This window comes from Podarcis gaigeae (genome assembly GCF_964106915.1).
Source record: "Podarcis gaigeae genome assembly, chromosome: 16".
Lineage (NCBI taxonomy): Eukaryota > Metazoa > Chordata > Lepidosauria > Squamata > Lacertidae > Podarcis > Podarcis gaigeae.
The window spans coordinates 2,569,504-2,594,804 of record NC_139693.1 but is presented as its reverse complement, the minus strand read 5'-3'; the positions used below and the strand labels follow the sequence as shown (position 1 = coordinate 2,594,804).

General features: G+C 47.2%; 1 protein-coding gene across 5 annotated transcripts in view; it reads right to left on the bottom strand.

The window, feature by feature from the left end:
- Window positions 1-25,301, bottom strand: part of RORC (RAR related orphan receptor C) — a 90,497-nt gene that overhangs the window by 4,410 nt on the left and 60,786 nt on the right. For all 5 annotated transcript variants that reach the window (XM_083715813.1, XM_083715811.1, XM_083715812.1 and 2 more), the window contains 6 exons: window positions 9,807-9,892; window positions 7,207-7,348; window positions 5,325-5,840; window positions 4,614-4,735; window positions 2,360-2,492; window positions 13-120 (listed from right to left, as the gene is read on the bottom strand). In XM_083715813.1, coding sequence (XP_083571939.1) covers window positions 13-120; window positions 2,360-2,492; window positions 4,614-4,735; window positions 5,325-5,840; window positions 7,207-7,348; window positions 9,807-9,892 — 1,107 coding nt within the window. The remainder of the gene's footprint in view (window positions 1-12; window positions 121-2,359; window positions 2,493-4,613; window positions 4,736-5,324; window positions 5,841-7,206; window positions 7,349-9,806; window positions 9,893-25,301) is intronic.

The window sequence follows — 25,301 nt, the reverse complement described above, 5'->3', positions numbered from 1 at the left end:
TTGCCGTCGTACCGAGGGATTTGAAGAGCTCTGGGCCGGCATATTTCCCTTCAAAGAAGACCGTCCGGTTCTCAGAATTGAAGGCACGGCACATTCTCACCAGAACTACTTCCATGGCACCTGGGGAGGCAGAAACAAAACGAAAATAAAGACTTAAAAGGCAAGGATGAAGCAAAAATAGGAAGGTGCAGGCTTTTCTCTCAAAACCGGCCTCGCCTTTGGAAGGGGCCGGGAATGTGAGGGGCAGCAAAGCTCCAACACCTCATTCCCAGGACTAGAGTGGGAAGAGACCCCCCCCCGCAAAAGCAAGTATCAATTTTTCATTCCTCCAGCCTTGTTCACCAGTTTGAGATTTAAAAAAATATCTTCGCCGAATCAGCTTCCCTAAGCTGTAAAAAAGCTATTGCAGATTGCGATTCTTCCTGTAATCTTTCTAAATGAACATTTTCAATCTCTAATACCCGTTTTTGCAAACCTGCAACTTCTGTTTTAACCTCTTGGAGGTCTTTGTGCAAAATTCCAAGGCCTTTTTTAAATTCCCAGAGACAGTGCTCTGACCTCAATTGCAAGACTCTGCAAACCCTGCTTAATATCTTTCATAAATTCCAAAATTTGCTCTTGGAAAGTCTGATCTTTGGAGGCTTTTCTTGTCTGTAGTTTAAGATTTTAAAAAATATCTTCACCAAATCAGGTCAGCATATTAATGTTTGCCTTTCTCCTTGCCCAACATAATATGTTTTCAAGCAATTTAATACTACAATACACTGCACTGTATTATTTTTTGCAAATATACCCATTTTTAATTCAAACTTTCCCCCCAATACATTGGGTTTGCATCCACCGCTTGTCCTCCTCAGAGTGGGCTCGTGGTTCCAATCATTTCGGTGGGTCTACTCTCGAGTAAAACTGTGTTGTAGACAACCAATGTGCAGGGCGTGCATGTGCGGATTGTTTAACTACGCTGCAAAATCCAGAGAGCTGCGAATTTCCGAGAGCGGCTGTAAAAGGGCTATTTTCTCAGGAGTTGGGTAGGATTGTGTACAAAATTAATGGAATATTTCTCCCACCCTGGGTGCCAGCAGTAAAAGGGCAGATAAAGAGAGCTGGGAAAGAGGAGACTTGGAAGAAGCATAAACGCCTTAGCCCTCAGACGTGAGCTGGGATGGCTCAGTCAGTACAGCAGGAGACTCTTAATCTTAGGGTTGCAGGTTCGAATCCCAGGTTGGGCAAGAGATTCCTGCATTGCACAGGGTTGGACTAGATGACGCTCGTGGTCCCTTCCAAATCTACAATTCTAGGATTCTATGACCGTTGCCATAGCAGGAACTCAAAACTCATCTCAGACTTGGGCCTAAATCCTCAGCTCTCTCCCCAAACGAAAATGAAATTTCCCTGCCTCTCGCTGCTTCCTCCTCATTTCCCAAAGGTCTGTCTTCGGGTTTTAGCCAGAAGGCAGAAATATAACCAAGAAGGAGCCAGTCTAGATTCTCTTGGGAGGGTAAAGCTTCTGGGAAATGATTTACAATGAGATGGAAAAAAATGTTGAAATCTACATTTATTAAGAAACCAGAAGCATTTTTACTTGGCATTTCAGGAGATGATATAAATAGAAAGGATTGGAAGTTGTTCTTATATGCAATGACTGCAGCAAGAATACTATTGGCACAAAATTGGAAGCAAGAAGAATTACCGACGGAAGAAGAATTGGAGGATGAAAATGGTGGACTATGCAGAATTAGGTAAACTAACAGGAAGGATTCGAAACCTGCGGGACCAGAGATTCTCAGAAGACTGGAGTAAATTTACAGACTACCGTATTTGAAAAGTACTGTAATTGTGATGAACAGAATATGCTAGTAGGTTTGCAAGAAGTTTTGTAAGGTAAATTATTTGAAATATTGCAAAAAAGACAATGAGGAGAATTATTAGTTAAGGATACTAAAGGCAATATGAAATTAAGAAATGCATAATATGTGATAAATAATGGAAACCACCAGAGGTGTTGACGGAAGTCCAAAAAATACTGTATAAGTTCTGTTGTATGAATGTTAATTTATATGTTAAAAATGAATGAAAATGTATATAAAAAAATAGATTCTCTTGGGAGGGGATTCCACAATCTGGGAGCAGCCACAGAAAAGCCTCTCTCTCCTGTGTCAGTCTGTGATATTGATGGGAACGAGAGACAAGGATTTTAAGCTCCTGGGCAGGTATGTATCGGGAGATGCAACCTTGCAGACAGCCTGGGCCAAAGCCACATCGACTCTCCTCTCTCTTTCTCAGCTGATTTCGCTCCATAAAATGTCCGGGGACTACAGAAGCCGAACTGTGACCCGCCCAAAGAAGCGCCCTTCCTCACCCGCTTTGAGGAGCACGATCTGGTCGTTTTGGCACAGGTCCATGAAGCTGTCCATGCGCTTGGCAAACTCCACCACGTACTGGATGGCCTCGGTGATGCGGCAGGCGCAGCGCTCCCACATCTCTTCCATGGACTGGAAGGAGAGAGAGAGAGAGAGAGAGAGATTGGGGTGGGAGGGAAAACCCAGTAGAGTGACAGGAACGAGCTAGCAGTAAATCACAGTGAGCAAGCAAAAGAGAGGGATTCATCCCAGGGCTCTCTCAGGCTGGCGCTGAGAGGTGACTTGCCCGCCTCCCTGGCCCATCTGCTAGGCTGAGTCACTGGTTCAGTCATTCAAGGCACACACGGAGCAAAGGATCACTTGTTACGGGAGCGGCTGAAATCAAAGGGAGCTTTCTCCCTCGCCCCAAACCACCCCATTCCACACCGGTTTAGGCATTCCACCAAATTAAGCGCATGGCAGCAGAATGCTTAAGCATGGTGGCGTTGGCAGTGAGGGAGAGGAATCGCCCCAAGCCTGGGGTGTTACCATTAGTATATAAATAATAGCGCTTAAGTGCTTGGGGCTAGTTCACCTGTGAGATCGCCTCGCCCCCCCAATTTGCCCACTCGGCTGGTTCAATCTGCAGAACTGGCGCAGTCACAGAAGCCTTTATTTAATTCTGCGAACCGCCCTGAGAGTGGCATATAAATTCAATAGCAGGCTTGCCGGCTGAGTTTATGTCGACAGACACCACAACCTGCAAGGACTCCATGAGATTTTCGTAAGCCGTCAGGGCTTATTAATCTACTGATAAATTGCTAATTATAATTGGTCTTAACTTCAGTTTGTGAAATCCATCTCTTCTCAGCTGCAATTGCGATCTCAGGTGTCCATTTTTTTCTGCGCAATGCTGGATCATTTGCTTTATCTATTTCCTCATGTTTTACCTAAGAGCGCTGAATTGAATTTTGGCCAGTAGTGGAGATGATTAGAGGTAGGTGGTCACTTTCAGTCCTATTATTGATGTTGAATTTTTTAATTGATTCAAAAGCCTCCCTGTTAGTGAGGCAGTAGTCTACTATGCTGGCTCCATTTGTATTTATGAATGTGTACTTGCCTTCTCTGTCCCTGGGGAACGCCCCATTAACAATGATAAGGTCAAGACTTATTTGTAAAAAATTCAGGCAGAAGCCGGCATAGTTGATTTGACAGTCTTTCAGATGTCCACAAGGGGATGGGTTTAGAAAGAGGGCATTATTTTCCTTTAGATCTCTTAATATTGGGAATTTTATTTCCAGGCTTTCATTTGAGCCTATTCTGCCATCCATATCTCCCATTATGTAAAATGGCAAACTGATGTACTTAATTTGCAGGGAGTAAAGGAAACTGTAGGGACGCAGGTGGCACTGTGGTCTAAACCACAGAGCCTAGGACTTGCCGATCAGAAGGTCGGTGGTTCGAATCCCCGCGAGGGGGTGAGCTCCCGTTGCTCGGTCCCTGCTCCTGCCAACCTAGCAGTTCAAAAGCACAAAGTGGAAGTAGATAAATAGGTACCGCTCCGGCGGGAAGGTAAATGGCGTTTCCGTGCGCTGCTCTGGTTTGCCAGAAGAGGCTTAGCCATGTTGGCTACATGACCCAGAAGCTGTCTGCGGACAAACACCGGCTCCCTTGGCCTATAGAGCAAGAAGAGCTTGCAACAAAGGAAACTGTGGAATTTACACCATGTGCTCTCGATCTGTTTGCACTGGATATGGTGGGATATAAGCTGAAACCAGAATGATACTCTTGGATTCCAGATGCAAAGTTATCCCCAGCGCCAGCTGCTCGAAAACTGAGTGCTCAGAAGAAGCGTTTGGATTTGATATCCCGCTTTATCACTACCCGAAGGAGTCTCAAAGTGGCTAACCATCTCCTTTCCCCTCCTCCCCCACAACAAACACTCTGTGAGCTGAGTGGGGCTGAGAGACTTCAGATAAGCGTGATTGGCCCAAGGTCACCCAGCAGCTGCGGGTGGAGGAGCAGGGAAGCGAACCCGGTTCCCCAGATTACGAGTTGACCGCTATTAACCACTACACCACACCTGTGACGCCAATTGAGTGGAAACCAGAGTTACTAGGTGCCCCCCCCTCGGTCACCCCCTTCCAGTCTCTGGACCGTAATAAAGATTGATTGATTGATTAAGTCAATAAATAATAATAATAGGACAGCTTAAGACAATACCCCACACAGTAAAGAGGCGGAGCCTTTCGGCACTGAGGAGAGCCCCCTCACCTTTTTCTGGTAGCTCCCCACTTCCTCCCGGGTAAAGGTCTCCCATCTCAGCAGCTGGAGGTCCTCCAGGCGCAGCTGACACGTCTCTCGGTAGGACTTGATGACGTTCTGTGTGAGGTGCTCTGCGGAACGGCGGAGAAGAGGCGAACAGGTCAGGGTTTGCGCGGACTCGGCTAGCCACTCCCCCTCCTCTTCTGGCTCCTCCCCCTGTCCCATCGGAAAAGAGGGGAAATGGCGGGTGTGGGTGCTTCTGACCCAAATCATAGCCTGCGCATTCCCTGTTCTTCCATCCACCCACCGGAGCAAACCCGGAACACAGGGCGGTCTTCCAGACTTGACTTCGTGACTCCTTGCTTCTTGACCCTCAGACCCCTGACTTCATGACTCCTTGCTTCTTGTTCATCAGACCCTTGACTTCGTGACTTCTTGCTTCCTGACCCTCGGACCCTTGGCTTCTTGACTCCTGGCTTCTGGACCCCTGTCCCTGCTCCCACCCCACCATCTTGCCCCCAGTCCTGATGCCCCTGCCGGGACTTTGATTGCATGTGAACCAGACCGTGACACCATGGTGTTGGAGAAAGGGACCTTATTGCAGAGCCAGCAACAAGCCTTTGACCTGCCTGGCCACCACAACCCCATACTGCTTCACCCCTTGGTGCCATGGCTCAAAATTGCTGAGCTAGACAAGTCCACCCTCTTCCTTCCACTCACCGATCTCCGTCAGGGACGAGTTTGGGGACTCCAAGAGGCTGGTGAAGCTGGGGGCAGTGTAGAAGTCGAGGCTCTCCCCCTCGCCGCACGCTGGCCGCTTGGCCCCGTGGGTGTCTGGGTGCGAGAGCTCCGGCGATGCCTGCGTCCCCAGGGCGTAATAGACGCTACCCCGGCTCTCCATCTTGATGCGCTCCGGGCTGTACTCCTTGGTGAAGGGGGCGCGCAGGTCCTCTCCCAGAATGCTCTGGGCCTTGGCAAGTCCGTTGGAGTAAGCCAAGGCGGTCGTCTCGTCCGGGCACTGGCTGAGGCGCGCCTGGCCGTTCAGGAGGGCGGTGGTGGAGCAGGCCGAGGCCTCCAGGAGGTCCGGCGGGGGAGCCAACTTCAGCTGCCCGTTGGCGACACCCAGGGAGTAAGGCGAAGCCTCTCCGTCCTGCTGCTGCTGCTGCTGCAGCTGCTTCTGGACTTCAGCGTGGAGGCTGTCTCGCTGCTTCTTGGACATCCGGCCAAATTTGACGGCTGGGGAGGAAAAATGCGATTTGTTACTTGTCGGTCGGATGTTCCTGCCTGAACCAGGCAGAGGGCCTTCTCGGTGGTGGCACCCGACCTGTGGAATGCCCTCCCAGCAGATGTCAAGGGGATAAACAACTACAGTGGAGGCTCGGGTTGCAAACGTGATCCGTGCGGGATGCATGTTCGCAACCTGCAGACTTCGCAACCCGCAACAGTGTGTCTGTACACTTGCGGGTTACGATTCGGCACTTCTGCGCATGCGTGACCCCCAAAACCCGGAAGTAACCCATTCCGGTACTTCCGGGTTTTGGCGGGTCCGTTCCGTAACCTGAAAAAACATAACTTGAAGCGTCTGTAACCTGAGGTATGACTGTATCTGACTTTCAGAACATGTTAGAACACCTGTTTAGGGAAGTTTTTAATGTTTGATGTTTTAATATTCTGTTGGGAGCTGCCCAGAGTGGCTGGAGAAACCCAGACAGATGGGTGGGGTATAAATATTTATTATTATTACAGTGGTACCTCGGGTTACATACGCTTCAGGTTACAGACTCCACTAACCCAGAAATAATGCTTCAGGTTAAGAACTTTGCTTCAGAATGAGAACAGAAATCGTGCTCTGGTGGCGTGGCGGCAGAAGGAGGCCCCATTAGCTAAAGTGGTGCTTCAGGTTAAGAACAGTTTCAGGTTAAGAACAGACATCTGGAACGAATTAAGTACTTAACTCGAGGTACCACTGTATTATTATTATTATTATTATTATTATTATTATTGATATGATTAAGGCCACATTCACACTAGTCAGTAAGACTTGATTTAAATCTTTTTTTTTTTACAGAAAGACTCATTCTTGTTGGTACAATCTTATATTTTTACAACCAGATGAAGGTTTCATTTTTGGAAGAATAAATTTCCAGAGTAGTTGTTACAGTTATATCAAAAACACTGATTTGGTTATACTATTAGAAACACATTGACAGATAATCATGAAATTATTGTGAGGTTCAATAAGCTCACTGTTTATATTTGGACAACTTTTCTGCTGTACTTTATTGGAAGGAGAAAAATAAACATTTCCTTAATAAAAATTTAAGCAATTTATTTAACTAAAGCAGTAACATTATAGCATATGTATCTATTTTTGTTAACTGATGTGGTTAAACGGTTTGTTTCTTTTTAAACACCTTAGACTGACTTTTAGCACACATGAAAAGCTTAAAACAAATCCTTATTTCCCAATGAGTAGCCTTTGGAAATTGAAAACTATCCTTAGAAAGATTTTTCCTCCAAAAGCATTTTATTTTAAAATCTGATTTAAATTTTAAAAAAATCATTGATTTTTATCCACCCTGCCACCCCCCCCGTCTCTTACCGTCCCGAGACATGCCGAGGCTGAGACATTTCTGCAGGCGGCAGTGCTGGCACCGGTTTCTGCTGGTACGGTCGATTTGGCAGTTCTGCTGTCGGGTGCAAGAGTAGGTCACATTCCCTTGCTGGCTCCGCCGGAAGAAACCCTGAGAGCAGAAGGCCGAGAGAGAGAGAGAGAGAGAGAGAGAGTGAGTTGGACTGTTAAGTTGTGGGTGAACATATCAGACGACACAGCGATTCTTCAAACAGCTCTTGTTTATTCACAGGCCAGGACAGAACTGAACTGAAGGGTTCAGCCAGCCTGCTTATATAGAGCTCCACTACAACGCAACAGTAGCAACTTTCTGTAACTATCCAATCACTGAACGTCACTTTCAATCTCTTATTTGCATATGTGGACCTGAGTGAAAACTATCTACAGTATACTCCTGCTGACCCAGAGTGAGAACTTCAGTACATAACATGGACCCCCTCAGAATACGGGCATCATCCGCACTACCCATTTAAAGCACTATCACCCCACATTAAACCATTGCGGCATCCTCCAAAGCAGCCTTTCTCAACCTGTGGGTCCCCAGATGTTGTTGGACTACAACTCCCATCACCCCTACCTAGCAAGGCCAGATGATGGGAGTTGTAGTCTAACAACATCTGGAGACCCACAGGTTGAGAGCCGCTGCTCCAAAGAATCTCGGAAACTGCACTTTGTTATGGATCAGGGCCAGATTTAGGTTTGACGAGGCCCTCAGCTACTGAAGGTAATGGGGCCCTTTCTATGTCCAGCTGTCCTTAAAAAGGTAAAGGTAAAGGGACCCCTGACCATTAGGTCCAGTCATGACCGACTCTGGAGTTGCAGCGCTCATCTCGCTTTATTGGCCGAGGGAGCCAGCATACTGCTTCTGGGTCATGAGGCCAGCATGATTAAGCCGCTTCTGGCGAACCAGAGCAGCGCATGGAAACGCCGTTTACCTTTCCGCTGGAGCGGTACCTATTTATCTACTTGCACTCTGACATGCTTTCGAACTGCTAGGTTGGCAGGAGCAGGGACCGAGCAATGGGAGCTCACCCCGTCATCGCGGGGATTCGAACCGCCGACCTTCTGACTGGCAAGTCCTAGGCTCTGTGCTTAACCCACAGAGCCACCCACGTCCCTTCAGCTTCCTTAGGCAATATCAAATTGTCACTGTTTTTTTGTTGTTGAATATATGCCATATGCTAATTTATGGACCTAATAAGTATCTCAAGCCATTTGCACATGTTGCCCTTCAACCAGTCCATGCAGAATGTAGGCACCCTATATATAGAAAGGAGCAAACCAGTGATATTTTAGGGAGCAGGCTAGCAGGCGAGGCCCATGACTTACATCCTAGGAGCCTACACAACACAAAACACTGTTGCTGTATGTAGGTTTTATTTTATTTGTTCTTTATCTTATATTTTGGAAATGTACACCCAGTTGGTTTTCCCTTTAAATTTTGTTGGGGCCCCCCAAGAGAGTGGGGCCCTAAACTATAGCTTGTTTAGCTTATATATAAATCTGGCACTGTTACAAAATGCTGAGAGATGTTGTCTTCCCAGAACGACAATCCCCAGAGTTCCTCTGGGAAAAGGGATCGATTGTTAAACCACCCTGGGAAAACTGCTGCTCTCTAACCCTAACCCTAACAACACTAACAGCTAACACTAACAAATAGAATTAAGAATATTGTATTGAACGTAACATTCCATAATACATAACACTATCCCCCCCCCTTTTTATAGCAGTCATGGTTTTCTTTCCTAACCTACAACCAAAACAACATCCACAATTAAATCCACATTTCAGTTTTCGTAATTTGCCCAAAGCTCCTATTTTTACTTAAGAAGACCAAAAATGTTTTATATGGAGCTGGAATGGATCTACCAAAATCCTAGTTTATTTATAAAATCAGATGTTTTGGGGCCACGACTCCCACTGAATTGTTGTTGTTTGGCCTTTGCAGGATAACACCCTTAGCTGATCTGGGTTTCTATGGCACTGGTGAGTGCCATGGAACCCATAGCCATAGCTGTCAACTTACAGATTTGAAAATAAGGGACCAGCAGCCTTGAAAATAAGGGATCAGCAGCCAAAATAAGGGATTTTCCAGGCACAGGTATGTTCAACTTCTGAGGCCCTCCGAGCCAAAGGCAGAAAGCCCAGCCAACAGCCAAACGAAGCCTCAAGCGGTGGTTCCCACAGCGCAGCAACCCGGCAAAGGGGATGCAGCAAGGAAAACCACCGTCACCTCTCTGCTGGGAAGCGCTGAGCAAAGGTGAGTCCCCAGGCAATGCGGCCGATTTGATCGGCACAAGGCATGCAAGCTCCACCCCCCAGTCGTTCTTAGACTCCTTATTGGGTGAGCAACACAGCCAAGCAACATAGTTGGAGCCTCCCTCCTCCCTGACCGGCAGGGAGGGAGGGAGGGAGAGGAGCTGCTTCCTTTGAAACCCGGGAAATTTAAGGGACATCATCAATAAGGGACAGCAGCGGGACACGGCGCTGGGACAAGGGACTTTCCCACCAAATAAGGGACGGTTGACAGCTATGCCCATAGCAGGTTGTGGTTGCCTCTTCTGACTCACTTTGCACCCTTCACAAGTGATGACGCCGTAGTGGATCCCAGAGGACTTGTCTCCGCAGATCTTGCAGGGGATCACCTCGATCTGGGCTGTAGTAAGGGAGGAGGGAGAAACAAAGAATGCAAAATCTGGTTAAAATAAGAAACAAAGAAGGCAAAATCTGCTTAAAATAAAAAACCTCCATTTTAGGCTTGCGTTCATTAGGAGCTTGCAGAAATTAGGGTTGTTTTTGTTATTGCAACTGATTTGTTAATCGCTTTCCAAACCGGCGCCTCAAGGCGATTCACACATACACAAGGTAAGCGATAACAGTTTTAAAAACACAAAAGCAACATATAGGTTTAAAAGAAGGCTAAAACTCTAACAAGTTGCAAAGGCCCATTTGTGCAGCTGGGTAAGCCTGTTGGAACAAAAAATGTCTTCAGTGATTTCTGATGCCTCTCGCCAGGGATGCTGTTCCACAGAACAGGGACAGCCACCCTAAAAGCCCTGCTCTGGGTTCCTGTGGAGGATGATTGTGAGATCTTTGAAGCTTGCGGGAAAGGCTTTCTCGTGGATTGAAGTGCTCTACTAGGTGTATATGGGAAGCGGGTGGCGCTGTGGTCTAAACTACTGAGCCTCTTGGGCTTGCCGATCAGAAGGTCAGTGGTTCGAATCCCGGCAACGGGGTGAGCTCCTGTTGCTCGGTCTCTGCTCCTGCCAACCTAGCAGTTTGAAAGCACGTCAAAGTGCAAGTAGATAAATAGGTACTGCTCCGGTGGAAAGGTAAACGGCATTTCCGTGCGCTGCTCTGGTTCGCCAGAAGCGGCTTAGTCATGCTGGCCACATGACCCGGAAGCTGTACGCCGGCTCCCTTGGCCAATAAAGTGAGATGAGTGCCGCAACCCCAGAGTCAGCCACGACTGGACCTAATGGTCAGGGGTCCCTTTACCTTTACCTGTTTTACTAGGTGTATAAGGGCTAAAGCGGTCTCTCCATTTACCTGCTTCTGAGCTGAATAGGGAGTTAGGAACTCATCCCAACATTCGTTTTGTCATTACAAACTTGGTTCACTTCATCACACATTAGTTAAAATGGCATTGATCTCACTCAGCCCTGCTTGGACTACTGCAATGCGCTCTACGTGGGGCTACCTTTGAAGGTGACCTGGAAACTACAACTAATCCAGAATGCAGCTGCCAGACTGGAGACTGGGAGAGGCCGATGAGACCACATAACACTGGTCCTGAAAGACCTACATTTGGCTCCCAGTACATTTCCGAGCACAATTCAAAGTGTTGGTGCTGACCTTAAAAGCCCTAAACGGCCTCAAAGACCCAGTATACCTGAAGGAGCGTCTCCACCCCCATCGTTGTACCTGGACACTGAGGTCCAGCACCGATGGCCTTCTGGTGGTTCCCTCCCTGCAAAAAGTGAGGTTACAGGGAACCAGGCAGAGGGCCTTCTCGGTAGTGGCACCCTCCCTGTGGAATGCCCTCCCAGCAGATGTCAAGGAAATAAGCAACTGAGTTTTAAAAGGCATTTGAAGGCAGCCCTGTTTAGGCAAGCTTTTAAGGATTGAAGTTTTATTCTGTTTTTTGTGTTCTGTTGGTGGCCGCCCAGAGTGGCTGGGGAAACTCAGCCAGATGGGTGGAGTATTATTATTAATAATAATAACTATTATTATTATTATTCAGTAGCCAAACCTGGATTTGTTTTGCTCACTTGCATTCGGGTTTTTAAACTCTTAAGGAGCGGCCTTACTGCATGCATCAGATCCATATGAGCACAGGATGATGAGCCTACTGAGTCAGGCCAGTGACCCATCTAGGTCAGGATCCTGCCTCAATGGGAAACCCACAAGTACGGTCAGAGCCCTCTGCCCTCCTGTGGCCTCCAGGAACCGTTATTCAGAAACTGGTATTGATTGATTGATTGAAGCAATACTGCCTCCAACTCTAGCAGCCATTCACACCCTTGGCCTCCATGAATTTGTTTAATGCTCTTTGAAAACCTCCTGAAAGACCACAACTCCTATGCTAGGTTACTTCCTGCTTTTGAGATATGGAGTCCAGCTGGTTGTGTCCTCACTTAAATCTGGATTTATTTATTTAACTTCTATACCGCTTTATATTTTTAAGAAAAAAACTCAAAGCGGTTTACAGTATATTAAATCAAGAAAACATAAATAAAACAATGTGAAGAAAAGTCAGATATAGAGTATAACGTGGAAAACATGCTCTGGTCTTAAATGGAAGCAGAACCTCTGCTTTTTCAGCCCACATGTGAGGATCTGAAACGAGGTCCAGATCTCGCAGGTTCTGATTTGAACTCCAAACTTCACTGCCTAGAGCACAAAGTACCCTGTCGTCCTTGAAAGATGCTACCTGGTGATTTGGGGCATAATGTACATTTAGAAGATTGGGAAAAACTGTGGAAAGAAGGATTAAAATTTACAGCTTGCAATGCTTTGAAAGAAAATGTGATGAAAATGATGTATAGGTGGTATATTATCCCTGTGAAATTAGCTAAAATGTATAAAACAAGTAACAAATGTTGGAAATGTAAAGAAAAAGAAGGAACTTTTCATCACATGTGGTGGGAATGTAAGAAAGTGAAAAACCTTTGGGAAATGATATATAATCAGATAAACCAGAAGCATTTTTACTTGGCATTGTTGGGGAGGATATTAACAGACAGGATTGTAAGTTGTTTTTATACGCAACAACGGCAGCAAGAATATTATTGGCACAAAAATGGAAACAAGAAGAATTACCAATGAAAGAAGAATGGCAAATGAAATTAATGGACTATGAAGAATGAGATAAATTAACAGGAAGGATTTGAAACCTGCGGGATCAGAGATTCTTAGAGGACTTGAGTAAATATTTGAATTATTTGAAAAGCAATTGTAATAAACAGATTACGCTAGTAGGATTGCAATAAGTTATGTAAGGAGGATTATGGGAAATACTGAAAGGAAGACTGAAAAGAACGATTAGTTAATGATAATTAAAAGTAATAGAGAAATTAAGAAATGCAGAACAAGTGATAAAGAACAGAAAATCTTAAGAGGTTGTTGATGGAAGTCTAAAATATTGTATAACATAAGAAGTTATGTTAAATGACTGTTGGAAATGATATGTTAAAAATCTAATAAATATATGTAAATAAAATAAAAAGAAAGAAAGATGCTACCCTGCTTTTGCTACTGCCAGGAAATAAGGCAAAAAAGTTAGAGAGGAAATGGACGTCTTTGGAGCCCAACATCCCAGCGAGTGACATTATGGGGCTTGTTAGGAGAGAGTTATTCTTCTGTCTTTTTCCAGACTGTTTAGGAAAGATAGGGGCATTTTGTCCCCTTTTGGCAAAAAGCACCAGCTGCAATACAGATCTTGGTCCACTGGGGGGCACCCTTGCACTACATTCTTCCTTGCTGGCTTTCAGAACACCACCCGGCAAGAGAGCCTCTGAGCATATGACAAGTGTCTTTCCCTTTCTGCTTTCAAAATCCTTAGCAGCTCACATGTTTTCGGTAGGGGTTTGAGGTGGTATGGGAAAGGACTTCCTGCTCATACTTTCTAGGAACCAAAATAAACCTCCCCAACTTCCACAGGGACCTGAGTTCGAATCCTGCCTGAACCAGTCACCGCGGAGAAATCATTACCTCTCAGTTTTGCAGGAAAATGGGCCTAGGTCCCCAGAGTTGCTGTTAGGACCAATGAAATAGCTCAGTGCTTTTGCAAACTGAAAAGGATGGCGTGAGGACAGATTTTTAGCAGGGCCCTTAGTCTGGAGCTGCCTGCCTGCCTGCCTTATGTAAGTTACACAATGCCGCTGCCTGGATATTTCCCCAAAAATCCCCTACACTGGTTTGGGGCAGAGCTAAAAGGATCTGTGTTGTGTGTGAGAAAATAAATGGAATACACCCCAATATCTCCAAATCTCACTCCCTGGGAACCAAGATGTTGGTTCCTCTCTTGTTGCTTTCATGCTGGCGATGAAAAATATGCCATTTTTAGTTGTGAATTTCTTCCCCTCGACCCCTTTTGGGTCGTTTTGGTTTTTCGCTTGCAATTGAGATGGTTCTGCCTTTGCTATCATGCTAACAGTCGCTGCAGGACTCCTCTGTCCAAGTCCCTAAACTGCAGAACCTTCTTTTTCAAAGCCACCGCGCAGCCCCGGGACCACGAGCCGCGAGTGGCAAATTGTCATCGACAACAGTGCCCCAAAGCGCGTGCAGAGACCATTTCCCTGCTGACCCCGCTGAATAACCGCAGCTCAGCTGCGGCGAGCGATGGCAGTGGGAGCAACGAGGCAGCTGCTTCGAGGCGGAACGACCCCCTCGCTTCTCGCACCAGAAATGTTTAACCACCCTGGGGTGGCTCCGGGGAGAACCCACTGTGCGAAGGCAGGGATGTCGGCGTGGCAAACCACATGAAAGTGGAGGGGGCTGCATCACACCTCTGCAGGTGGCTGTGGGAAGGGGGGGACGAAAGACCCCCCCAGATGTGAGACAGAAGCACAAGAAAATCTATTTTCCCACCCTTTGTCACGGCATTTTATACGACGTTAAGAAGAGCTTGGCTGCTGGATCAGACCCCAAGGACCCATCTGGTCCAGCATCCTGCACTCTTTCACACGACCCCTTGCCCATGTGCAGAGAGGCGGCTTGCACCCGTGTCCAGAGTAATGTGAGTACAAGCCTTGTCTCTCAGCTCAAGTGTGTGGGTAGAAATTAGATCTGGAGTGGGTGTGTTTTGCTGCAGGGCTAGGTCTTATGAGCTACACCTCATCTCAGTCCTACTCAAACAGATCCACTGAAAATAATAATAATAATAATAATAATAATAATAATAATAATAATAATAATAATTTATACTCCGCCCATATGGCTGGGTTTCCCCAGCCATTCTGGGCGGCTACCAACAGAACACTAAAATACAGTAACCTATTAAACATTAAAAGCTTCCCTAAAGAGGGCTGCCTTTAGATGTCTTCTAAAAGTTTGGTAGTTATTTTTCTCTTTGACATCTGGTGGGAGGGAGTTCCACAGGCCGGGCGCCACCACCGAGAAGGCCCTCTGCCTGGTTCCCTGTAGCTTGGCTTCTTGTAGAGAGGGAACTGCCAGAAGGCCCTAGGAGCTGGACCTCAGCGTCCGGGCAGAACGATGGGGGTGGAGACGCTCCTTCAGGTATACTAGACCGAGGCCGTTTAGGGCTTTCAAGGTCAGCACCAACACTTTGAATTCTGCTCGGAAACGTACTGGGAGCCAATGTAGGTCTTTCAGGACCGGTGTTATGTGGTCTCGGCAGCCGCTCCCAATCACCAGTCTAGCTGCCGCATTCTGGATTAATTGCAGTTTTCGGGTCACCTTCAAAGGCAGCCCCACGTAGAGTACATTGCAGTAGTCCAAGCGGGAGATAACCAGAGCATGCACCACGTGGCACACCCTCATTAATTTCAACGGGTCTACGCTGAGTAGGGAGTTATACTGCTGGCTACAAACCTAAGTCATTTGCGCCTGACTCAAGTTGCCAGCCCCCGGAAGTCTAGTTTAAAAAATAATAATGAAGTCAATCTGGAAAAGTTGGCATCTTTCCATTCCTGCCTTAGCCCACCTTGCAGGGCTGTCGCAAGCAGACCCTCAGGGCACGATTTCTGCTTCGTGAGAGTCTCTGGGTCTTCACAGGCAGGGAAAACGACACTTTTTTTTTGCATTGCATCACCTGCAGCTACCTAAGTGTAATGTCATATTAATAATAGAAAGGGGGGTGGAAATTAAACCACGGAGGCCAGTGGTTTCTTCCCTGAACCACAAGAAGCCGCATGAGTCAGCCCCTAAATTAGTCAGCCCATCCACCTTGAAGATTCTGCCAGTAAAGAACAACTCTCACTTTTATACACAGATTGATGCCAGTAAATCCGCCCTCCTGACGCGAGGTCAGCAGAGCTCTGGGTGCACACGATTGGGTCGATTGCAAAATGAAGTGGAGAGCAAAAACACACAAACCAAATAAGCAAAAAAAAATCATATATGTATCTGTATTTTATATACGTGCTGATGCAGTTCGGAAACGGGGAGTTAATTCCCGTCTAAGCTCCGCGTCACAGCTTCCATTGCCTCATCGGAAACGGCGCTTGCGTCAGCAGAAAAAGGAAGGAGGGCGGACCCCATTCGCTCCGGGTGAGGAGCTTTGCTATAAATCCGCTCTTTCGAGACAAACAGAGCCCCCTCCCCAATTCTCTGTTGCCCCTCAGGCTGGGGAAGAGATTCGGTTCTGTTTGCAGCGAAAAGCAATCTTCACTTCAGCTGCGTTCGCACCATATATTTAAAGCACTGTAATACCATTTTAAATGATCATGGCTCCCCCCCCCAAAGGATTCTGGGAGCTGTGGTTTGTTAAGGGTGCTGAGAGCTGTTAGGTGGTGCTTCAATTTCTCCCACAGAGCTAAAATTCCCTGAGAAGAGGGATTGATTGTTAAACTACTCTGAGAATTGCAGCTCTGTGGGGCTGTCCTAGCTACTCCCAGAACCCTTAACAAATTTAAGAATTCTGGGAGCAGCCATGACTGTTTAAAATGATATAACAGGGCTTTAAAAGTATGGGGTGAATGTGGCTCTAATCTGCACTTTTAGAGAAGTATCCTTTGAAATTTGCACTGCTCTGAATTTTGCAATCTAATTATCTAGGCCAGTCCTGTGCATGAAAATACTATACTAGTGTAAAGCGTGCCTTGAAATGCATGCTTTTCAGTGAAAATAATACACTTAAAATGCGCGAGGGAAACCGTTTTGCAAAGAAACGTGTGCATTAAAAAAGCGCACATGAAAATGTGTGCAACGGGAGAAATTTTGGACTGAAACATTGATGAATTTTCACGAGGACTTTAAAAACACATATCACAAATTGATGAGGAAACACGGAGGACTGAACTCAAACTGAAAGAATGAGAAACCAAAGTGGGCACATTCGCCCACCCCTAGTTGCCACCATCTTGAATGTAATGCCACTTGGAATTGAAGAGCAGGGTGGAAAGAAAACGACAAAGAGATTTTTGGGTGCCAAATGGTGTTACAGAAACTAGAAAGGATGAAAAATATCACTGGGTTGGACTCCAGGCTCAGAAACTACAGGAAAACTCCCTTCCCTCTTGTGAAACTGCTGACTATCAAGAACGGCAGGCAAATTGGAGGGCCTGCCTGACAGAAGATGGCAACCCCAGGCTGCGTTACTATAGCAACCGGACAGGGCCCGACACCATCTTGCCTTCGTTTCTCAAGGACACCACACTAGGGCGCCTTTGAAAGGCCCTACCCCGAACAGAAAACATGGGCTCCCTTGGGCATGAGTGAATTGTGTATGTGTCGGGTGTCATCTGAACCGACAAACACAACAAGTACACAATCTGGGCATCACACGAAGTCACAGCAGGGTTCTTTGTTCGTGCGGCGTTCCCCCAACGTGTCCACGCACTCTCACGCATCAGGAAAAGCAAAGCATAGGAACGAACGATGCAACCTATGACTGCACTAAGATCATTCTCTTTTTTTGGCCACATTTCTTATCCCTTTCCATTTACGAATCCATGACCTGAGGGGTGGGGTTCATGGCCTGATGCATCAAAGTGTGCAGGGACGCAGAGCTCTCAGGAGAAAATGGGGAAATCAAAACGAGGTCGGAGCAGAAGATTTCTAGATCGGCATCACTCCAGGAACAACTTTCTTAAGGGGGAAAGGTTGTCGTGTTTGGGATTTTTTAGTGCAGAGAAAAGGGACGCAGGTGGCGCTGTGGGTTAAAGCCTCAGCGCCTAGGACTTGCCGATCGAAAGGTTGGCGGTTCGAATCCCTGCGGCGGGGTGCGCTCCCGCTGCTCGGTCCCAGCGCCTGCCAACCTAGCAGTTCGAAAGCACCTCCGGGTGCAAGTAGATAAATAGGGACCGCTTACCAGCGGGAAGGTAAACGGCGTTTCCGTGTGCGGCTCTGGCTCGCCAGAGCAGCGATGTCACGCTGGCCACGTGACCCGGAAGTGTCTCCGGACAGCGTTGGCCCCTGGCCTCTTGAGTGAGATGGGCGCACAACCCCAGAGTCTGTCAAGACTGGCCCGTACGGGCAGGGGTACCTTTACCTTTACCTTTAGTGCAGAGAAAAAGCGAGGAAAAGGTGATGTGATAGAAGTCTGTAAGATTATGGCCTGGCCGAGAGAAAACGGGTAGAGAGAAAAATTCCTCCCTCTCATGACACTGGGACTTGGGGACATTCAGTGAAAGCTAAATGTTGGAAGATTCAAAACAGAGAAAAGAAAGCCCTTCTCTGTGCAGTGCAGAAACTGTAGACCTTGATTCCACAGCCTAACCACCAACTAGGACAACTTCAAAAAGAGAATTAGACAAATTCATGGAGGAGAGGGGCATCGACGGCTACAATGCTTCTGAATACCAGTTGCAGGAGGGGAGAGCTGCTATTGAGTTCAGTGTCAGGAGTGCGTGCAGGAGCCGGGCCCTGTGACCAGTAGGGCTTTGCAGGACGGGGGTCTTCCTAACTTTGTTCTGGAGAGGCAAGGTGCAGCCGCACAGGTGAGGCTGATTGGTAACTCACAACACCTGGTGGCAAGAGCCGGGAAGGGATATAAGGTCAGCATTTCCCTTCGGCTCTTTGCCACAGCAACACGTTTCCTGCCTTGCTGCGTTTGGCTCCTTCTTTCCTGTATGTCAGACCTTGACTTTGTGACTCCTTGCTTCTCAACCCTCAGACCCTTGACTTTGTGACTCCTTGCTTCTCAACCCTCAGACCCTTGACTTTGTGACTCCTTGCTTCTCAACCCTCGGACCCTTGACTTTGTGACTCCTTGCTTCTTGACCCTCGAACCCCTGACTTTGTGCCTCCTTGCTTCTCGACCCTCGAACCCTTGACTTCGTGACTCCTTGCTTCTTGCCCCTCGAATCCTTGACTTCGCGACCCCTTGCTTCTTGACTCTCGGACCCTTGACTTTGTGACTCCCTGATTCCTGACCCTCGGACCCCTGGCTTCTGGACTCTTGTTCCTACTCCCACCCCACCATCTTGCCCCTGGTCCCGACATCCTCAGCTGGGACTTCGATCGCCCGTAGACCGGACCCTGACACTCGGATCCTGCTTGCAACTTTCCCACAGGCAACTTGGTTAGCCACTGTGAGAACAGGATGCTGCCCCAGGTGGGCTCCTTCGGCCTGACTCTGCAGGGTCTCCTTTTGTTATTAAACGGGGGAAAGTAACCCTGGTTTTTTCCAAATCCAGAAGGGACCTGGATTTGGGAAGGCAGCCAAATGAGCATTCCTAGTTGCACATGGGAGAAGAGGACGATTGTCTGCTGGCTAGCGCATGCACCACAATGCTCTGCGCTAAGGAACGCATCAGCAGCCACCCTAAGGGCTTGGGCGTGGGGCTCAAAGCAAACCATCGCTTGCAACTCTCCCTGCACACAAGAGCAGTGTTTCCCAAACCGGTTGAGATGACAACCTGTTTGATGCGGCCGTTTAACCCTTCGCCCTTCGGGGCTGAAAACTCTTTCCCCCCTCCCTGATTGGGGTCATGGGGAAGAGGCGCCGAGGGGGTATGTGAACTAGGCGAGAGGGGCGGCAGCGGGTGAGTGGGGCAGAAAAGCGCCTGTTGGCTTTTCGGAGACCCAGGCTGGGGTGTGTGGGTTTGGTTTCCTGGAAACCCTAAACTTTATTTTATTTTTTGGTGTGCTTTCTAAGGGGGGCTGAAGATGACAGTAGACCCAGGAGCGGTATAGCTGTTTGTGCACTGCCAAGGGTCCTGATAACATCAGAGGATGCCGTGGCGAGGAGAACGTGATCAGTAAGGGGGCTCATTTCTACTCCCAGCTGTGGTATTTGGGGTCACAAAGGCACAGGCATCAGCTGTGACAGACTGTGGGTAGGAGATTAAAAAAAAGAAAACTCACCTAGTTCTTCTATACAAAACAGAGAGAGCTGAATAAACCTCAGGCACCCAACAAGCTACAGAGCGCCACTCTGGACCAATCTGAGACCACTGCTGCCCTCATTTCCCAAGGTACCCAGAACAGCCCTGAGTTTTGGTTTCCTGGGAAACCATCCTTTTCCTGATTTTCCCTTTGGGGGCAAGGTTTGTTTTTTTTAATGTTCATATGTAGAGTTGAATAATAAGTGGTATTCTGATGTGTCACAACTCTAGCTGGGGCTTTTGAAAATTCAAGCACTGTAATCACTTGAATCTGTGATGGCCCATTTGCGTGTGCAAGATGTTCCTTGCAGGTTAGAACCATCCAGCGGTCGGTCTGAATGTGAGGATGTTAACGGCACTTTCCGTTCTCTGATCCTAGACACCTATAAATACCGTATTTTTCGCTCCATAAGATGCACTTTTTTCCTCCTAAAAAGTAAGGGGAAATGTGAGTGCGTCTTATGGAGTGAATGGCGCTGTGCAGAGAGGTAGAGCTGCGCAGCACCCCTTCAGTGAAGCGGGAGGAGGAACGGAGCCCCTTCAGTTCCTCCTCTTGCTTCGCTGAAGGGGTGCTACGCAGCTCTACCTCTCTGCACAACGCCTCTCCTGCGAAAGAGAGGCACTGCGCAGAGAGGGAGAGCTGTGCAGCGCCCCTTCAGCGACGCACCTGTCCTGGCTTCTGCTTTCGCCACGCGCAGCCTCTTCCGGCAGGGGGAGCCTTCATCCCGCTGCCCCGAAGAGGCTTGGCGCAGTTATCCCAGAAGCCAGATCCTCTTTGCTGTTCTGGCTTCTGGGATTCAGAATAATTTTTTCTTGTTTTCCTCCTCCCAAAACTAGGTGCGCCTTATGGTCAGGTGCGTCTTACGGAGCAAGAAATATGGTACTTCCAAGCAGCCAAATGGCTCCTTTTGGGAGGAACAATGGACACGTATTCCCACAGTTGTTCCTGAACTACGATGCTATTACCCTCGACCGTTGCTTGCGTTCGTGGCGACTGATGGGAGTTGGAGTCCTAGCACCTGGAAAACATTACAGATGCTCCCCGCCCCTGTGTTAAACTCTTACTGATGTTGGGGTTATGGTCATAGCTGAGTCACTGGCTCCCACTCGGTTTGTACCTTCCCGCTCAGAGCTCTCCCTTCCCCAGAGAGGGGATCCATCCCACTGCTGACACCACTTCCTGACCTCCCGGGAAGATGAAGAGCGCACCTTTCAAACCACAGCCTGCCTTCCTGTCCCTACCGCACCCCTTGGTATCTGGGAAGTCCACAACATGCCAGGAAAGGGTTTTGAACCTGGCCAACTCTAGGTTTGAAAGGCTACCACCAGCACGTTCGACATGGCATCGAAATCTGCTCTCGCTCAAAAATTGCACCTGTTATAAAAGAGAGAGCAAAACAAAGCCCAACCGCAACGCAGGATGAAAGGCAAAGAGGCATTCGAGATGACTGTGTGTTTATTGCTGCCGATTCATGGCCCCCCCTCCTCTTCCTTCCCCCTCTTGCAGCGTAGGGGCAGCCGCAGCAGCAGCCTGGAGGAGGGCTGAGTCGTTGACACTCTCGCCACATGAATCAAAGCAGGAAAGACGCACAACACAGCAGGCGCCCCCGGGAGAGATGGAAACCCAACTCCCACCCGCTTTGCGTGTCTTACTCAGTCCGCCCGGGCGCTCTGGCAAGAGTGAAGGTGCGAGGGAAACAACCCCAAACTCCCTTTGCCGTGACCGAGAGCGGCAGGATCCCAGGGGTCCTGGGACGGAAAGAGCCCTGTGAGGTTTGGGGATGGAGAATCTCAAGGGGAGCCAGGGTGGTGAAGCGGGTCAAGTGCGGACCTTGGGGAACCATGGTTCAAATCATTCCCCCAGGAAGTGGATTTTGGTGGGTCAATCCCTGCCTCTCGACCTAACCTACCTCACAGGGTTGTTGCAGGGGTTAAACGAGGGGGGGGGAACCATGTATAGCACCTTGAGAACATAAGAAGAGCCTGTTGCATTAGATGGGAACCTTGCAAGCAGGCACCAAGCGCAAGAGCAATTCTCCCCTCCTGGACTTTTTATCATATGTGGTGGGAATGTAGAGAAATTAAAATTTGGGGGGAAATGATATATAACGAGTTGAAGAAAATGTTTCGATTAACATTTGTAAAAAAAAGCCTGAAGCATTTTTGTTAGGGATTGTAGGGAAAGACCTGCCAAGGAAAATGAAGAACGGCGGCAAGAGTTTTAATAGCACAAGGATGGAAGAATGAAGAAATCCCGACCAAAGAACTGTGGCAAGGGAAATTAATGGACTATGTGGAACTGGCAAAACTGATGCACAAACTACGTGATAAGGACAGCTGTGATTTTAAAGAAGAATGGGAAACTTTTACAAAGTACTTAAAAAACAACAACAAAATGAGCTGGACTCCTTGGCAGGCTTTGAATAAACATACACAAATTTCTTTGTTAGTGTAATAGATGGATAACTTAGAGATTTTTACAATATGCAGAGAACAATACATGTTAATAAACCAGAAAGAGGAACTGAGGGAAATCATAGGGGGGAGGGAGGGGTGTATGTGGGGGTGGGAGGGGGAAATGGGGGGGAGAAATACAATTGTTGAAATAATTTGTTATGTGAAAATAGTCAATTTTTAATTTTTTTATTAAAAAAGGGCAACTCTCCCCTCCTGTGGTAACTAGCATTCAGAAGCATCACTGCCTGAAATTGCAGAGGCAGATCATAGCCATCTTGACTAATAGCCATTGACAGCTGTCTCCGAGAATGTGTCTCTCTCGCCCTGACCTAGCCACTGTGGTCCACGCGACGGTCACCTCCAGACTTGATTACTGTAACTCGCTCTACGTGGGGCTGCCCTTGAGACTGACCCAGAAACTCCAGCGGGTGCAGAATGCCATGGCGAGACTCCTTACGGGGTCTTCGCTGCGAGATCACATTCACCCGGTGCTTTACCAACTGCACTGGCTCCCGGTGGAGTACAGGATCAGGTTTAAGGTGCTGGTTTTAACCTTTAAAGCCCTATACAGCCTAGGATCCTCGTACCTACGGGACTGCCTCTCCTGGTATGCCCCGTGGAGGACCTTACGGTCTTCAAATAAAAACATCTTGGAGGTCCCGGGCCACAGGGAGGTTAGGCTGGCCTCAACCAGAGCCAGGGCTTTTTCGGCTGACTGGACCTAATGGTCAGGGGTCCCTTTACCTTTTTTACCTTTAGATCACAGTCTCTTGGAAGTTGGACATGCCTCATTTAGACCATACTGAGGTGCACGGATCGAGGGTGTAGTTCACTCTGGTTTCAGATAGTACATGGGGAAAGGTAAAGGTAAAGGGACCCCTGACCATTAGGTCCAGTCGTGGACGACTCTGGGGTTGCAGCGCTCATCTCGCTTTACTGGCCAAGGGAGCCAGCGTACAGCTTCCAGGTCATGTGGCCAGCATGACTAAGCCGCTTTTGGCGAACCAGAGCAGCGCACGGAAACACCGTTTACCTTCCCTCTGGAGCAGTACCTATTTATCTACTTGCGCTTTGACATGCTTTCGAACTGCTAGGTTGGCAGGAGCAGGGACCGAGCAACGGGAGCTCACCCCGTCGTGGGGATTCGAACCGCCGACCTTCTGATCAGCAAGTCCTAGGCTCTATGGTTTAACCCACAGCGCCACCTGCGTCCCTTGACTCAGAGTAGACCCACTGAAATAGACTCCTCCTTATTGCCCCAATGATGACTGTGCCCCACTGAGCACAGGATGTGTACACCAACTGCCTGAACCTTCGGTTGCTCTGGTAAAGAGCAGGGTTGCTATCACAGCAGAACATCACCTGCGGGGCAAAGCTCACCTGCCTCTGCCCCCACTGCCAGAGAAAGGATGCTTTTGGGTACCAGTTGCTGGGAACTTCAGGTTGACGATGGAGAAACTTTTCCATTTCTGGCAATTTCTCCTGTTTTCCACCCAAGTTTGCAATTTTATCTTAAACTCCTCACAAAAACATGACAATATTTTACACACCATTTTTCCTAAAATGCATTTTTTTGGGGGGGTGCCATTGTCTCATAAAACATTTTAAAAATATTATTTTTTATTAGATTTTTTCAAAGGTTTTTAACAAGTTTACCTCACATACAATATATCATTCACTTATATTTCCCTTTTTGACTTCCCACCCCTCGCACCCCGGTGTTTTTATTCTTATCTTTATTCTAATCTTATTAATTGCTGCATTATACTTATTGCTCACCCCATTATACTCCATCTTGTCATTTTTTTTAAAAAAAGATTTTCACCAACATTCCCCAAATAATAGAGGAAATGAGGAGGTTAAGTCGGTTATGATTCATTGGGCCAAAGATTTTTAGTATAATATACCGTTGAGTGATTGGATAAAATTATGGAAGGAAGGCTTAAAATTTACTGCACTAAAAGAATGTAATGTAATGCACTAAAAGAAAATGTAATGAAAATGATGTATAGATGGTATATTACACCAGTGAAGTTAGCAAAAATGTATAAAGTTAGTAATAAATGTTGGAAATGTAAGGAAAAAGAGGGAACATTTTATCACATGTGGTTGGAATGTAAAAAAGTGAAATGCTTCTGGGAGATAATATATGAGTTGAAAAAAATGTTGAAATATACATTTATAAAGAAACCAGAAGCATTTCTCTTGGGTATTGTTGGAAACGATATAAATAGAAAGGAATGTAAGCTTTTTCTATATGCAGTAACAGCAGCAAGAATACTATTGGCCCAAAAATGGACGCAAGAAGAATTACCAACGATGGAAGAATGTAGGATGAAATTAATGGAATATGCGGAACTTGACAAACTAACGGGAAGGATCTGAAACCAACGGGACCAGACGTTTACAGAGGATTGGAGGAAATTTACGGATTATTTGAAAAGTATTTGTGATGACCAGACGACGTTTGTAGGTTTGCAAGAAGTTCTGTGAGGAATAATATTAGAAATATTGCAAAAATGGAGAAGGAGCCGTGATATGTTAAGAAAGTAAAGGCAATATTAAGTTAGGAAATGCGTAAGAAGTGATTAAGACGGAGGGTTGTCAGAGGTGCTGATGGAAGTCCAATAAGAATGTATGCGATAAATTGTGTGGTATGTTTTATAAATTTTGTATGTCAAAAACCAATAAAAATATTTTTTTTAAAAAAATAGAGGAAATGAAGAACATTGGAAGAGCTGTGCTGGATGAGCCCAGCACCCTATTCTCACAGTGGCCAAATGCCCTGAAGAATCTAAGAATCGAGATAGACTATTCTGGACCTGGAGGTTCCATAAGGACCGAAGAAGACTCCAGTTGAATCAACCCAGTATACTGTTTCCACAGTGGCCACCCAGATGGGAAACCTGAAAACTGAATATGAACCCGATTTGAACACAGGCTTCAAAAAGGCAAGGAGGATTATTTTGGAAAATATGTGTGTCTTCATATTTCCTTGCTTCTCGCCCCGCAACCTGTCTCTGACCCGAGACTGTCTTCCCACAGCTCTATGATTCAGCTTTGCTGCCTCGCCCCTTACCGGCGGCGATTTGCCCC